The sequence below is a fragment of the Thunnus albacares genome, chromosome 6 (genome assembly GCF_914725855.1).
Source record: "Thunnus albacares chromosome 6, fThuAlb1.1, whole genome shotgun sequence".
NCBI classification, from domain to species: Eukaryota; Metazoa; Chordata; class Actinopteri; order Scombriformes; family Scombridae; genus Thunnus; species Thunnus albacares.
The window spans coordinates 6582224-6598814 of NC_058111.1; the positions used below are offsets into that span (position 1 = coordinate 6582224).

A 16591-nucleotide genomic window follows, 5' to 3' on the forward strand; every position below is an offset into this window, starting at 1 on the left:
TACTTGGGTAAAAACTTTATTAACAAACCAGAAGAAGGCAAAGCACAGCTCAAGCTCACTTCTACAGCACAGTAGCCAACATCACCCGTCTGTCAATCGCTAAAAGTGCCACAAGAATAATAACAACATCCATCATTGTTACAGTTTAATATTAAAATAACACAGCCACTCGGATATACTGCATAATATATATATTTACTCTATAGACCTTTGCGACATTAACATCATCTACAGGAGGAGGGCAGCCTCGCTCATGCTCATTCTCTTGCACTGTAGCGCCATCCAGTGCCTTTTCAGCACAGTTACAGTAGTAATACAATCATAAAAACACAGCAGCCCGGGAAGGGACGGGGGTGAAATGAGAGGCTTGGGACAAAAAAAAAAAAAAAAAGACACTTTGTACCGTTTACAATCTCCCAACAGCAATCCGTAATACTTACAATCTGCACCTTAAGAGTTTGGAAATCAGGCTGAGGGATGGAAAAGTGTCAGAAGGCAGTGGGATTTTAGTAAAGATTTTAAAGGGAAATACCACCTATTTTAGGAGTTGTCATACAGTATTCCTTTGCTCCAGGACAAGTCAGTTAGTTTTCACAAACATGCATCGCTCTGTATGAAAGCTAGAAGCTGATAGACTGGAACACTGATTTTTTTTTTTTTTTTTTTTTAAATGTCACATCTTGATGAGGTTACATTCAGTCGTTGTTTTCTTGACATGCCTGCACAAGTTCTGCACAAGTTCGAGGTTATCTTCTATGATCGCTTCAGGAAAGAGCCGTCCATGTCGATGAGAATCATGTTTGCACGAGAGAGGCGTGTTTTATTTCAAATCACGTATACTTTACATCTCAGTTCACCATTTTGCAAACTAAGTTACAGATAACTGGAAGTATTTTTCTCCTCAGTGTCAGGACTCCCATGGGTTTCCATGCATTCAGTAATGCATGAAACTCTACTGTAAAATAATTTAGCTGTGTAATCCATTACAGTGAACATCAATTCTGCATTATTTTTTTGTCTATCTTACATTCTTGTTGAGTAGTAATGCAGTTATATTGCAGACTGATTTGATTACCCACCTGAAGCAAGTTTCAAATATCTTTCATACTGTACAGAAATGAATGGAAACCAATAGCTGCCTGTTATGGTAGGAAAAAATACCCTAATATTAAACCCTAAAATATAAATATAGCCCTAACTATAACTGTGTAAAATGCATTCAAAAATGTAAAGTATGCATGATTTGTAATTAAAGAGCCAAGACACTAAAATAGGTGGAATTCCCAGTAAAGGGGGTTAAGATAAATACAGTTTAGGCACAGTTAGTACTAATGCTAAAATCACAGGTTTACTGTGTGGTCACCAGCAGCAGCATCCAGCCGGTGCAGTAGTTAATTATTATTTTTTTTTGTTTTTGTTTCGGGAACGGTTAGGATTCACTTCCTGTGTGGCAACGAGTGCTCTTCTCTACATTCTATTACAAACAGCAGGACACTAAATAATCCATTTACAACAATAATACAACACTCTCATCATTTCATCTGGCGTGACATCTGTGGGTCTGTCAAGTTGTATGTGTTGTTGTTGTTTTGTTTTTTGTTTTTTTTTTAATTTCCAGTAGGCACAGAGTAGGTGCTGCCCCCTAGTGGGCAGGAGACTAGAACAGTGAAGAGGTGACAGGGGTCAGATAGGATGCTGGTCCCCGCCTGTGGGGATTAGCAATGTGGATGTATGGTGTTGCCTAGGCAACCACCCACTGCAGGATGCTGGTGTCTTTCCCGCCAGTGGAGAGCAGGTGACTGTCGTCGTGCAGGAAGGCAACGTTGGTCACGTGACTGCTGTGGCCACCGTACTCGTGGCTTGGAGCCTGAAATAGTGGGCAGGAAGCGACACGTTATAGCGAAGTGTATTAGTCAGATGCTGCATGACAACAGGATCAACTGTTAAGCTGCTGTACTTGGTATATGAGGTGCTTTAATGTCTTTTTGTCATTCTAAATAATACTTGAAACTGTGTCTATCTGTTCCTAATGTTTTGGACTTGTGAGCACTTAAAAAGAAGCTTTGTCTACATGCACAAGTTGCATATGTCTGTGAACTGCTTGACCAAAGAATGACACCTCTTTTTCAGATTAATTTCATCTCACAACCATCCAAATTTATCTTATGAGAAACTTTGAGGGGTCCTGATCCCCAAAGTTGGGAAACACTGATCGTGACAATGAAAACTTTTGAACATCAGTATCAGTTTTTTCTGGGAGTGCAACAGTAACTCTGTTTTGTGTTTTAGGCTCAAAATATGTGACAAACTGTGTTTAAAACAATACGAGCATGTTGTAACTATTTGCAGCTCCTGAGTTTCTGTGCTAATGGGAGCCAGCTTGTCTGAATGGACAATAAAGTTCGCAGCTTTGGTTTAAACAGCTTCAGCTGAAAACAGGACTTGAGCTTATTAAGAAAAGCTAACAGTCTAGACTTGTTTGTGAGCACAAAATAAACACTTGGTAGAAGAAAAAAAATCCCACACTGAAAGCTTGTAGCTGAGTGTTTAGTTATTTCTGCTGAGCTTTCACTGTGTTTCACAGTGTGCATTAACACCTAATCAGAAGAACAGAGTGGCTGTTCAGCTCTGGAAGTGTAAAAAGTCGAGAGAGAAACTGTTGGATAGCTTCAGGTCATTAGTGTGTCAATAGAAAAACCATGTGTGCATAAAAACACATTAACAGTGAGTAACTGTAAGTGAACCTGACTGACCCTTGGTTGAGAGGAGGGGAAGGAGAACAAGTGCACTTTGCCAAAGTCATCGGCAGAAGCCAGCAGGGATCCGTCATGTGACCGGCACACGGCGTTGATGTCTGTGCCGTCTGCTCCATCTGGCCATATTCCTGAGAGAAACAGAAAGAAAAGGGAGAGAGTGGGGAGGAAAAGAGATGGAGAGTAAAGAGAGTCAGTAAAAGGGTGAGTAATACAGTCAAACATTAAAATTCCCTGTAGCAAAATGCCAAATCCTTAAAATTTAAAACAGAAGACAAAACTGTCTCCTAAACATGTTCCATCCAGAAAAAAAGTGTACCCTTTTCACTGCCTCTCATCCCTTTGGTCTCTTTTCTTATAAAGAGTCACAGTCTGGCCGGCGTGGTAAACATATATCTGTTGCCATTTGGAGCAGGCAATTTTCTTCTTTACGCATTCACTGCTAATTGCTATGAGCTATCATCTAATTAACCCTTAAATGTAAAATTACATGGTTGTGATAATTCACCTGTGGGGAAAATAGCAGCTTGTTGACCTCACAAGCACAGATGCATAAACCAACATCAAGATTCAAGAATGAACACAACAGAGTGTGTTTTTAAAGACCTACCGAAGGTGTTGAAGCTCAAAGTGCAGGTGGAAGTGGCCCACTCCAGGTTGCGCATAGTGTCCATGTTGGTGACATGTTTACCACTGGATGCCTCCCCTGCAGAAGAAATAAAATGCTCTGTGTGCTGTGCAACAAGTCAAAATGTAAATGTAAACTGCAGGAAGCTGCAGAAGACTTACAGAAGAGGATCTCGTAGTCTCCTGAGTTGGTGACGAGGTACTGGCTGTCGCTTGACCAGTCCAAGTGGGTGACGAAGCTGGAGTGGCCCTGGGGGGGAAGAGGGATGGAATTTGGAGAAAATGTGACCGAATTTCTCAGTGGGATTTAGTTTTTTTGGAATTTGGAAGAAGAGAGGTCAACATTTCTTTCATTACTTCATGTAAAAGTACCTGATAGGTTGAAAAAAAATCAACATACAATAACAAAAAAGCTAAAAACATTAGTTATGTAATAGAGTTGTACATAAAAGGCCCCCAAGTGGCCAAAAAATGCTGCTACTGCTTTAAATAAATATATATTTTTTTAAATTCTAACTATTTTCAAAGCTTTCAGAGAGCTAATGATTGTATTGAATGATGAATTGTAAAAACAATAGTTCAGGAATGTGGTCGTGCAATTATATACATCTAATACATCATGTGCAGATCATTACTTACAGTGCATTTCCCAACACGACTATACTTTCTGCCGTTCTCCGCCACAGCGTAGATGTAAACAAAGTTGTCATGGGAAGCGACAGCCAGGAAGTTACCGTCTACAGGCACAAAAAAAGCTCAGAGTTAGCAGCGCTATTAGCAGAAAACTAGATAATACAGTATTATTATATTATAAAACATGACAGCTGACGAGGACGGGTGATGTTTTACCTGGAGAATACTTCACGTTGGAAATGATCTCGTTGCCGTCTGTGTGCATAGAAACAAGATCCCGGGTGTCAGTGTCCAGCACCAACCACCTGTAACACACACACGCGCACACACACACACACACGAGTCAGAAATTACGGATAAATGCCCGTCACACAGTCACAGTCCAAAACCCAAAGATATTCATTTTAAAAGTATAAGAATAAGCAGCAAATACTTGTCATTTTTGTTACACACTGACAGTATTACCTCATAACTTCTATTAATTTTTAATTGACCAGGTCATAGAGTGTAAATGTAAATATACTGGCTAATAAATCTAAACAAATATGACTAATTCCTCCTACACAGTCTACAACTTCACATGGTTGTTGCTTTAGATTAGTCGTCTTCTTGCATAGAAATTGTTCCACCCGTTATGAATGGTTTTGAACCGCAACTGTGGAAACAAAACGTCTGTGACTGATGAGAGTCTGACCTTCCAGACATGGTCCCCACTGCCAGAACAGCCCCGCTGGGATGGAAACCTGCAGACCTCCCAGGATCCTGGAGCACAGGAGGGAGCGGTGATTAATTATTATTCTCTTATTAGAAATACAGAAGAATCATCTAATTGTAGCTTGATGATTATTATAACTTCTCTTTAATTATCTCTTTAATTATTAGTTCTATTCTTTTAGTGTCTTTCATCCTGATGTTAAATGCTTCACATAATATCTTCATTGAACTCCTCGTCACCTCGATGGTCTTGCTCCAGAGGGGCTGATGGGAGTTGGTGTCCCACAGGTGAACCTGTCTGTCCTGGGAGCAGGTGACAAACTGCTCCATGGAGGGATGGATGTCCAGACCCCACAGCTCATCTGTGTGACCCTGTAACACAACACGTCTTATTCAATACGCCTGAGACTGTAAATAAAATAAAATTATCTATGAAGAAAATTATCTATGTGTGCTCCCAAGAAAGTGTACACATGTGTGTGTGTGTGTGTGTGTGTGTACCTGTACAATAGGTGTTAATGTATTAGGGAAGGCGGCTCTGATGATGGCGTTTTTGGTGGTTCCTATGAAGAGCTCTCCTGGTTTACCTTCAGCCAGAGCCCGAACAGGACCGAACGACTCGCCCACCTAGGACACACACACACACACACACACACACAACACAGGCTCAAAGAAAGTTCACATGTTTGTTTTAAAAAGTGTTTCACACATTTTATCGATGGAGCTCAATAGGACCGCGACCCCAAAGTCAAGTAGACTTATAAAACATAATGACAAGGACAAGAATAAAGAGAACATTATTACTTATGTATTCATTCATTAAGAAAACTGTTATTGTGCCCGTCTTTAAAGGCCCAAACTGCACATTTTAAACATATCTGCTGTAGATAGATTTGTATATCTAACTAAATGGTGAAAAACTCATCATAATTGAAACTGTAGGCCCATTTTAGTGCTGTGTTTACAAAAAAATGCTAAAAAAAAGATGAACAGCATCAGAAAACATTAAAAACTTATCTTAGTCCTTGTATTGTACTATTCATCATACTATTCTGTATCATAAAAGATGCTATAATGACATTCAAGTCTAGCGTTGGTTTATTTGTTGTTGTTTTTTCCATTTCAATGCATTCTGCGACACTTGCAATTTATTTATGCTGTGTAATGGTAGTCTCCAATGAGGCACACTGACATTTCTGTTTCAAAAGGTCAAATGTAATGATAGTGTTCATATATTGAATAGCAGCATCTTTCTGTCCTTAAGCCTTTAATGAACACAGTTCAGTTCAGTTCTCTCACCTCCATCTCCGCCTGTTTTCTGTAGTCGTGGTCCCACAGAACCACCCTGCGGTCCTTCCCTCCTCCAGACACCAAGGTCCCGTCCTTCAGGACACAAACAGAGAAAATCCCTCCCTCGTGGGCTCCTGACACCACCTGGCTGATTCGGTTACCACCTGTCAATCAGGACACACGGGATATCAGAGCTCAAACAGAGGACGCCCTGCCTCTGCTGGATCCTGTTTGTTTTCAGGCTTTGATGAACCCAGAACCAAGCCTATCCCACCAAATTAAATGTATCTACAAGTCAAACTGCTTGTGGTTGTGTTTAACTAACTAAATTCAAAGACTTGAGAGAAAAAAGTTATTTTCCGTATTCAAGGATCTTTTTAGAAACAATCTTGAAATAAGATTATTGGTGCACTATTGAGGAAATGACTCTAGATCATTTGTATTGGACATATGTGACATGTTCTCAAGATTTTACAAGTCTCACAGGAAAAATAAATTGTTTAACTGGAGATCCTTTACATTTCGTTTGCTGGTCAAGAATGTAACATCGCTGCAGTAAACTTGCTGAGCAGACACTAGCAGTGACGTCAGTGGCAGCGAACCATTACATCCATACCGGTTTTAATTTTCAGTATCTTTACAGATGGCTCGCTGTGAGGGGATTTCATCTGCGGATACCTCGAAGAAAAGGTCGGGGTCAGTTTGAGGTTTTTGGATTTCTACCTTTGGCCCAGACGTAGATGTTTCCACTGGAGTCTCCTGTGATGGCGTCTCCGTTCTCAGCGAACGCCACACACAACATGTACTTTGGCTTTTCGTGTTTCTAGAGAGAGAGAGAGAGAGAGTTTTAATTTAGTGAGTCAACTTAAAATATTTTGCTCAGGTAGCCTTATTTAAGATAATTAATTAGTTGTGACGACTAACTTTTAAGGCTGCTTCCATCAAAGCTGATCTGAGGTACAGTTACATTCAATGAGAGTAGACAAAATATTAGAAACACCAGTATAACGCAATACAATTCAACAGTGCCACAAACTACAGCCTCCAAGTGACCATAAAGACTTATTACATGTAGTTTTTAAGTGTATTATTACACCATACAGTTGCTTCATAAGGTTGATGTGAGGTGGGAGAGTAGTGTGATATATTGTTGTTATCATGCCGTACCTCAAACAGGCCTTGTCTCTTAGTGAGAGTGTTTCCCTCCATCGTCCAGAAGTTGATGTGAGATTTTCCGCAAGTGACAATCAGGTTTGTGTCCATGGGATGAAACACGGCACCCAGTACTGAGTCGTTGGAGCACTGCAGACACAGGAGGCATGAAACATGTTTCCCTACCAGACTCATTTAGTCCACTGAGGAGATAAATAATAATAATAAGACAATACAATAAAATAAAATAACTGAGGTCAGGCAGTTGGAAGTCTGGGTACCTTGACCTCAGCTAGTTGCTTCTCCTTCTGCCAGTTCCAGACCGACAGGATGTGATCGTTGGCGTCATCCACAGCACAGAGGAAGGTGCCTCCGTTCTAAAGAAAAAAATAAGGAGTCAGATCTTCATAATTCTTCAAATATTAAAACACACATAAATATTTGATATCATCTTAGACATCAAAAAGCAAAATTGACAGTTCAAAGCTTGTATCCTTCTCCTCTGTAAACTCTGCAGGATGTGAAGCTGCTTACCGACTTGGAGAAAGCGACGCAGGTGACCGCTCTGTCAAACGTTCCCATCCCGATGACATGGAGCGTGTTGAGACTCACTGAGTCCCAGACACGAACATGAGGAGCCAGCAGCTGGACGGAGAGGAAGAAACATTCAAGTCTGTTAGCTGGACAAACTAATGTGATGCAAAAAACAAAAAAAGTGGGAGGACTTAAGAAGAGGAACTGATGAATGAATTAAACAACTTGGATGTTTTACATAATATTAGATAACATTAACCACTGACTTTCTGTTCTATGCGTTGTCTATGAACATTTAACGCCTCATAACAAACACTTCCTACACCAGCCGAGTTCTTTATGGGAATTTTCCATCATATAAAACACCTCTAGCCTTTTCAAAACATGCTTTAAGACAAAATCGACATAAAAACACTTTGCAAATTCAGGCTGACTGGTTTGAGTAGATACAGTAAGGCGGCTTTAAACTGTGCCAACATGAAGCAGCGAGTGAAAAACTGAAACTCCGTAGGAGGGTGTAAGTGCGGTTTTCACGGTACCTTTCCATCTTTAGAGTTTCCAGCCACTTGCCCTGTTGCTATGGTAACCATATCAGGATGCACACTCAAGCTAAGAAGAGGAAAATATAAATGATTAATTCATTTCCATGACATTTGTAAGCATTAAATGGTACCTACAGTAAGAATTTTTAGGATTTGCCATCACTTTGTGCTGTTTCCATGAGACTTTGTTATGTTGTTTAAGTTTAGGACATTGATTGATCACTCTTCTGTTGTAATGACAGCAAACTTCATTTAGTTTATAGAAACACATTGTTGACACCAAACTAAACACACTAAAAAAGAATCTTTAAAACATAAATTGCTAAATTCTATGATTATTTACTTAAGAAACTAATATTTATTACCAATCATATCATTTATATCACAATAATTCTGTGCCTCTAAAATATAATAAAGGAAATAAAAAAACTACAGCGGTTAAGACGGGAGCCTTTTCATGGCAGGAAGAGCGCGAGGACACTATGTGACGGCGTGGGAGAGGAGAACACGATTGTTTCCCTGCAGAGATGAGTAGCTTTCCCAGCATGCTCCTTGGGGGATTCAGTTTGTTTACATCCCAGTGGCTCCAGTCACAGAGCTCACTCAGGATGTCAACTAGCGCTCATTAAGAGAACCAAAAATCACATGAATGATAAACATAGTCAGCTGCATGAAGCTGTCAATGACGCATTACGCAAAAACCCAGATTGATGAGAGAAACAGAATGTGAGCAATTCGGAGCATTTGTCTCTTTTTTTTTTTTTTTTTTTTTTTTAGATGTTGGAGTTCATGAGGAAGCTTCGGATGAACCGGCCAGAAACATCTCAGCTTTGGCTTTGACTGAAAAATCTAAGTACTACTGTGTGCAAAATCATTTCAGTGCATGGATACAGATGAAATACATGAAGTATTTATACTGTATTTTGAAAAGCTGTATCACATGAGATCAGGACTCTGTTTAAACAAATGTTTCCATGTCCTGCTGTCAACTTTACTCAGTGTACTATTCTACATGTGTACGGCACACACAGTACTGTTTCAGCACAGCCTCAGGGCATAGTGAGCAGGTTTACATGTGCACAAGAACACAGGGAAATGGGACACATGCACTGTTACTGTAAATTTGTGCATACGTGCAGCAGATGGTTAATCAGGTTTCTCCACGACCCCGACAGTATGTTATATAATCAAATACTTGGTTTTTATAAGCCTGATGCTTCTCACCATTTGACATCATCGTTGTGGCCCAAGTAGTGTCTCTGCTGCTGCTCCTCGGTGTTGTACAGAACCACCACAGAGGCGTTAAAGTAGACGATCTCTCCCGTGGGCAGCAGGTAGAGGTTGGAACGACAGTCACGACCGCGGTAGCCATACCTGGTCCACGCTTAAGTTAAGGGAACAAGATGGCTGAAGATAGGAGCATTTAATGTTCTTATTTTGGACATTATTTGATGTTCTGTAATAAATGACTCACAAGAACTGAAGCTCATTACACTTCTGGGATTTCTAGATTATCAACAAATAATAAACAAAACAACAAAGTGGTCATACATGTATATGTGTGATGAAGAAATAAGGAAATTAAAGCTTGTATGACCAGCCTGAAGGATACACCCACTGCAGTTTGAGCTTGCGGTCAGGCAGCGCCACCTTCTGGTCGAGGCTGTAGCTCTCCCTCTGCTGGTCAGGGACGTGCATGGTGACAGGACGACCTCGGAGGAACATCCTCACATAGCCGTCCTCTGGGGGGGAGAGAGAGAGAGAAATGGAAGAGAAAAGGGGAGGCGCAGCAGAAGGTTAAACAGAGAGAAAGGAAGAGTCAGAGTCAGTTAAGAGCACTTACTCATCCTCTTTACAGCTAATTAAAAGGGCACAGTGACGGGAGGGTAGTGCCTCATGCAGTCTTAAATTAGACACACAAGATTTACACACAAATAAAGCAAAAGTGCAAAACTTAAACTTTATATGCAAAACAAAACTCTTACCTGCATTAAAGGTGCATTCTTTGGATTTGCTGAAACAGGAAAAAAAGAAACATTAATGAAATGTTTCCTGTGAGACTTGATCTCAGCCCACACTATAATTGAAAATGACACTAAAAAGAGGGATAACGTAGGATGTTGTTTTGTGCCCGAGTGCCTCAAACATTACACACACACGGTGTATGGTTGTGTTGACAAAGCCCCTGAGAATTTTTTTTCCAAAACATAAATTAATTATTCTTTGCTCTACAAGCTCAGTTTCACATTAACTGAATAATAGAAATGTCTGTGTGTGTGTTTCTGAGAAAAATATAACAAGAGTGCCATCTGTAGTATTTTATGAGCAACATGATGTACAGAGTGGGAAGACTGGCTCACAGATCGAAGGATTACGTGGGTTCTTTATTATTGGACGAGACACGCAGCTGAAGACACGGTGGAGTTTTTCTTTCATGCATAAAGAAAATGAAGTTAATATGACTGTGTACACAGGTTGATAAAGAGAACAAAGTAAACAGACGTGTCCTATTATATGTATCCAAATATGGGTGGTGACACTTATTATCAGTTAAACACACAGTGAACGTGGTGCTCAGCCACCGGTGTGACGGAGGAGGAGGTAAAGATGAGAGAGGAGTCAGATGGAGAACTACAACTAGTGTCACCTGATGTCACACAGAACAGCAAAATGCATGCAAATGAAAAAGTTAGACCTTAAATGTAAAATGACAACCAGTGAGTCAGCCAGTGTGCCAACATGCATCATCAGACCTGTCAATCAAACCCTGTATTTGCCTCATCAGTTTGCAGCTGCTGCTCCTCTGAGTCAGCTGTCTGTCCGTCAACCAATCAGAAGTGCCCGCTGAGCGTCGCGGAGCGTGCTGACCATTCAACCTAACCCTTTCAAGATGCCGCCTAAACTGTCAGATGCTGTTATCAGGATGCTGAAGCGTTGCTTCGGCTGACAGGTGGATATCACCATGGCAACGGCAGTAAAAGTAAGCAGAGATAAGATAAGAGGAAACTGAAGGCTTTTCTTTTCCTGCTCGGCAACAGGAGAGTCTGAGATGTGCTTCCAAAGAAACACTCGGGAAAGTCAGAGGAAAGGTAGAAACTAACTGAAGCCGACAAGAATCGCTACACTGACAAAAAGGAAGAGATACATAATATACAAATATTACCCAACTTGTTCTCAACTGTCAGGGCAACAGACTGTAACAAAGCAAAATAATAATAATAATAAATGAGTGGAGAAATATAAGAACTGCAAATGCTTCCATTTCAGAAATAATGAGCCCTATGTGCACTGTGTCATAGTACAGTTACATAAACTGAGGATAGATGCAGTAAACTATGAAGTGTAAATGTACCCTGTGGACATTTTAACCACTTGTAGTGCTATAGAGAAGTGTGTGTACAAGTGCGTTCCTGTTTTGTTTGCACATGGACGAAGCAATTGACATTCCTGCAGCTAATTTCAAACTGTTTTGCTGATTGACAGTTGGTGTCGATAATGCACAAACAAACAAAGCAATGTACCTGCTACGGCAGTGAAGAAGACGACTGCTAGCAAGTAAACACGGTTGTAAACAAATCATAATCTACAGTATTCAACGACAACAAGAATTTGCTCTACAAATGTTTTACGAGGAAATAAATGCATTCGACATGTTTGTTAGATACACACAATATGTTTTACCGAGAAACACTGAATGTAAATATGACTTTTCGTTTACAAGAAAACTCCACACTGCACCTTTAAGCACCAGGATGAGCCATGTGTCTCGACTTGTCCTGACATTTGTTTAACAGGGAGGTAACTGGAAAAGGTCACACAGCACTGAGACATCTCAGTGTCGCTGAGTCAAAAAGTAAAATGTCTTCATAAAATTATGTTTCGTTTTAATAAAGCAGGTTAGCCACAACATGTTTTACAGATCAACAAGGAACAGGGGTAAAAGAAAAGAGAACACGTATCAGAAAGCATGTAAATGAGATTTGTGTGTTTGAACATAATATGTTGCATTGAAGAAGATTAAACGACTGCAGAGCAACCAGGCGACTGATCTGAGGACCTGTCTGATGTCTGTTGTGTTTCTGGACAGCTGGAGGCAACCAGGCAGGGTGTCGGCTCTTTAAAACAACCACATAAAGGCCCGTTTGTCTCTTGAGCTTGAGTTTGTGTGTGTGCGCGCATGTGTACGTGTGGTCTGCCAGGAAGATGAGGAGTGGCCTGGTTCTAGCCAATGAGAGAACATGACTGATTCAGAGCCAGTAATTAGTGCAGGGCATGCTGGGTAACTGGCAGCCGGGCAGGGCAGCTGAAGCAAATAACTGTGGATATAAAGCCCATGCGACTGTAGTCACGGTCACCAGGTTTCCAGTGAGAGGGAATGCACAAACAGGCCATTGATTTACATGCAGCACTGAGTGTATTGTGTGTATTTTCTGCCTGTCTGCACTCTGAAAACATGATGGGTTCTTCTAAGAACCAGAGAGGACTGACAAGCAGCAAAGATCCTTCAGGGATCTTTTTAAAAAATCCTCCATCATGTCATTTGTTTGTGAAGTGACATCAAGATCAATGAAGTTCCTAATCTCCTAATCTCTCTCAGCCAGGCCAAAAAAAAACTTCTCTCATTGTGGCCTGGGAAGGCTCGACAGACATTTACTTAAGCCTCATTAATAGTCACAGAGAGAGCTTTGTAGGTCATTAGAACAGCCTCCAAACAACAGATAGATACAGTAACTCAGTAGGATACTCTGTGCTTCTCTGTGTCAATGTCATTGTTTCCAGCAAAATCAACTTCTAAATAAGTCTGAATCCTGATGAATTTATGTTCAACATCTTCTCAGTTTGCAAAGTTAAAATATGTCTGCACACAGTTCATATTCAAAAAACCAGCACTGCTCGCTGTCACCACCACTCGTCACCTGCTCACTGACCGACTGGTCCGACTTCCAGCTGCTAGCCTGGAAGCAGCTGGAAGTGTTACGCAAAGCAAAGCTAAAACATTTCTCAAAGAGCTCAGTGAGTGTTTCTGCATGAAGATTAAAAGACCACAACACAACCGAGTCACGAAGCTTTTATGTAATCTTGTGTATTAGCTTGTTTATTTGAATTTCTTGAACTTGTTAAAAAAAAAGATCATTTCAATGCCGCATGCTTGTTGTATAATATTTTGACACGTAACTTTATATTATTGCTGGTTGGTATGCAATGTCTGAATAATTGTGTACAATTTTATAGAATTTTCAAGCCATCAGCTGACAATTTTTTTGAATATATATTTATCTTGTCAAGAGATTCATTGCATCGTGTGTAAGAGGGGAGTCTGAGGGAAATGCTTCATCCTAGCTGAGAAAGACTGCAGCGTTGGATGTTTCAGTAGCAGAGAGCTGATGGATGTTGTGGTCTGAGTGATGGGTCGTAACCCTGTGAACTGTGGGATCAGCGGTAATGGTCAAGTGTGCGTCCATTTCCTGGTCCATTATGACTGAAGTACTGCAGTGGTTGAGAGGCTGATCTTTGTTCCATACGCCATTAGACTAATACTCTCTCAAGTTACTGTGGCAGACGTATTAACGAAACGCCCCAGAGAGAGAGAGAGGGAGAGAGAGAGAGAGAGAGAGAGAGAGAGAGAGAGAGAGGAAAGGGGGAGAAACATTTGATTCGACAAAAGGAAAAGATCTCAATCTGTTTATTCTAATGCAAATCTTTTGATCTTTTCCTTCATCAGAATTTGCATGGGTTCCGCCTGACTGAGGGAAAGTTATTTATTCTAGATGTTAAACCTCATCTATTTTTACAAAGGTTATGTTTAGGCCACAGTGTGAGGTGTGAGGTGTATATGTATTCTTTCAAGCTGAAAGTTTCAAATCAACCTCATAAGATTTCCTTGTGCATGAAAGCTTTTATTCTACAGAATGAAACACTAACACAAAAGGAGAGAGATATACTGATCCAACACGATAGAAATCTTTTCCTTATTCTTTTATTTGCATGAATTCAGACCTGTATGACAAAACTCATCTTTGCACAGTGTGCTTTGATGTAAAGGGTTACTACACTTGCACTCAGTTTAAAATGTACAGTATTTAATATTAGATGAGAGGCAGTGATGGTGATAAGAACCTAGTTTATTTAAGGAAAACACGGTTCTAGTCGTGCAAAATGCTTCTCTGCATTCAGGGATTTGGTCGACATGTTTGTAGCATGTTAAGCAGGAAGTCCAATCAATGTTATCGGTGCACGCTGAGCAGAACTGGTGACTGTAACATCAGTCCCACAGCAGCTTTCCCCTCATGTCTGTGGTCATAATGAAATGAGTCTTTGCAGCATTTAGTTTTACCTTCAGTTACAAGCTGCTCTACAGGTTCATTGGAAAACCTTAAAATTCATGCTTATATAAGTGCAAAGATGCTCCATCCAATGCAGCACATGTAAATAAAACTACAGTAGGTGATGTGAAGCAGTTTGTACAATGTGAACATGTGTAATAGTCTCTTTTTTTTTGTTAACAGCTCATCATATAAAGCAGGAGCACCGTGTCCCGTCTGCTGCCAGAATCAATCAGATTTAACAGAACAATCAGTTAACTGACAGAACTGCTGAGCACAGTCAGTGTGACTGGTCTTCTGTCACTTCACATCCACTCATCCCATCCGTGTGTGTGCGTCTGTGTGTGTGTGTGTGTGTGTGTGTTTCATAACTGGACAGAAATGTCACATGTTTGTTTTGTTTCCACCATCATTAGAAGCCTGAAGAAGACAAAAGAGCCACTGATAGCACAAAAAAGGCGCATCAAGTCACATAATGTGAAGGAAACAGTGAGAAATTTCTAAGTTAAGAGATCCGGTTAGATACCACATTTAGAAAACCCTTCATTATTGTTTCCATAGAAGTCAGATTAAATCTTTTGAGCAGATGAACTGTGAGTGTAATTCATTCCAGGAGAGCTTTCTTAATCAAAAGCAGCAACTCGTGTTTTTCCTTTTTATTGAACTACACAATTAAACTGTAATATATTCTTCTCAAAATGACACTTTTTATGTGTTTTAATCTGATCTGCCTCACGCTATTGGACCACTGGCTGTTGTGTTTCTACTGTATTCATGTTACTATGCGGCTGCCCCTCCCCTCAACCGCACACACAGTCCTGCAGACTAGGAATCTACTGCATCATAGGGTTTGCGTGACAACCAAGAGTTTCATTAAAAAAACATCACTTCCTCAGACTGTTATGAAACAAAACCCAAAGGACTGATCACTGTGATTGTTTATGGTGAAAATGAGCAAAAACTTTAGATGGTATTTTACAGCCCAAACCACACTGTGTTTCCTTGTGTCACCTATAATCTATTTAAATATAACGCAAATGATAAATGGAGGACTGACTGGTTGAGACACAAAGGAAGTATTTTGAGGGTTTTTTTTTTTTTCTGAAACACACCCAGCTGATGTTAAAAGCTGCACATGCATTTAGAGAAACTCTCTCAAACTGTTAACAGATGGTAATCTAAAAGCCTCACACCTTCCTGCACTAAATATCCACATTTAATCCATGTTTGTGCAATGAATCATTGAGAGAGTTTTGTCTTACAAGAGTATTCAGCAGTTAAGTCTCTCCGCTCACAGTCACTCTATCAATCATTGATCATCTATTGTAAAAGCCTGTATTTACCTTGAAGACCTCTTCATGGCTGCCAGGTTTCCGTTACAGTAACAGTTATCAGCGGTGATCAGTCAGAGTGACTCCTGTCCAGTCCAACAGCCACACTAACTTCCTCCTTCACTCAGCAAACTTTAAGCTCTGCCTGTTCAGGCTCTGTTATCCAATCAAAACACACTTCCTGGTTGTGCAACCCCCACCTCCTCCAACTAACCAGTGTCCACACTCCCTTTTACCAAGAGCTGTTAGAAACCTGATGCCGTCAGCAGAGAGAGACGGGCAGGAGAGGAAATGGAGGAGAGGAGTAGAGAGGAGTAGAGAGGAGAGACGTGGAGAGCAAAGAAAAGAAGAGAAGAAGAAAGAAAGAGAGAGGTCTGTTGTAAAAGAGAAGTCAGTATCAGTCTTTAGTAGAAAGACTGTAAAAGAGCAAGCAATGAAAGACAAATGGATTAAAAATAAAAATATAAACTAAGGAGATGGTGTGTTTTGACTAAATAATAAGCCGTAAACTTCCTCTGAACAAAATATCCAAAAACACAGCACACATCACTATATTCAGTTTACACAAGGGTTTGTTTATTGATGACTAGTGACCTGTCAATCACGTTCACCTGCCTGTGACATGCGGATAATTCTCTGTCCATCAAGCTCACAGCTGTTGCATCACAAAAGACCAACAGCCCGTTATATAA

General features: G+C 40.4%; 1 protein-coding gene across 5 annotated transcripts in view; it reads right to left on the minus strand.

The window, feature by feature from the left end:
• The window catches only part of eml2 (EMAP like 2), a 32176-nt gene continuing 15585 nt past the window's right edge, over nt 1-16591 (minus strand). For 4 of the 5 annotated variants that reach the window (XM_044353344.1, XM_044353346.1, XM_044353348.1 and 1 more), the window contains 18 exons: nt 10231-10259; nt 9858-9987; nt 9470-9619; nt 8243-8312; nt 7704-7814; nt 7451-7546; nt 7185-7319; nt 6741-6840; nt 6027-6181; nt 5229-5354; nt 4968-5099; nt 4708-4775; nt 4230-4318; nt 4020-4117; nt 3543-3630; nt 3364-3459; nt 2754-2884; nt 1-1867 (listed from right to left, as the gene is read on the minus strand). In XM_044353344.1, the coding sequence (XP_044209279.1) occupies nt 1742-1867; nt 2754-2884; nt 3364-3459; nt 3543-3630; nt 4020-4117; nt 4230-4318; nt 4708-4775; nt 4968-5099; nt 5229-5354; nt 6027-6181; nt 6741-6840; nt 7185-7319; nt 7451-7546; nt 7704-7814; nt 8243-8312; nt 9470-9619; nt 9858-9987; nt 10231-10259 (1930 nt within the window). In that variant the 3' untranslated portion in view covers nt 1-1741. Of the gene's footprint in view, nt 1868-2753; nt 2885-3363; nt 3460-3542; nt 3631-4019; nt 4118-4229; nt 4319-4707; nt 4776-4967; nt 5100-5228; nt 5355-6026; nt 6182-6740; nt 6841-7184; nt 7320-7450; nt 7547-7703; nt 7815-8242; nt 8313-9469; nt 9620-9857; nt 9988-10230; nt 10260-15911; nt 16028-16591 lie in introns of those variants that run through there. The other variant, XM_044353349.1, reaches the window with a different exon arrangement.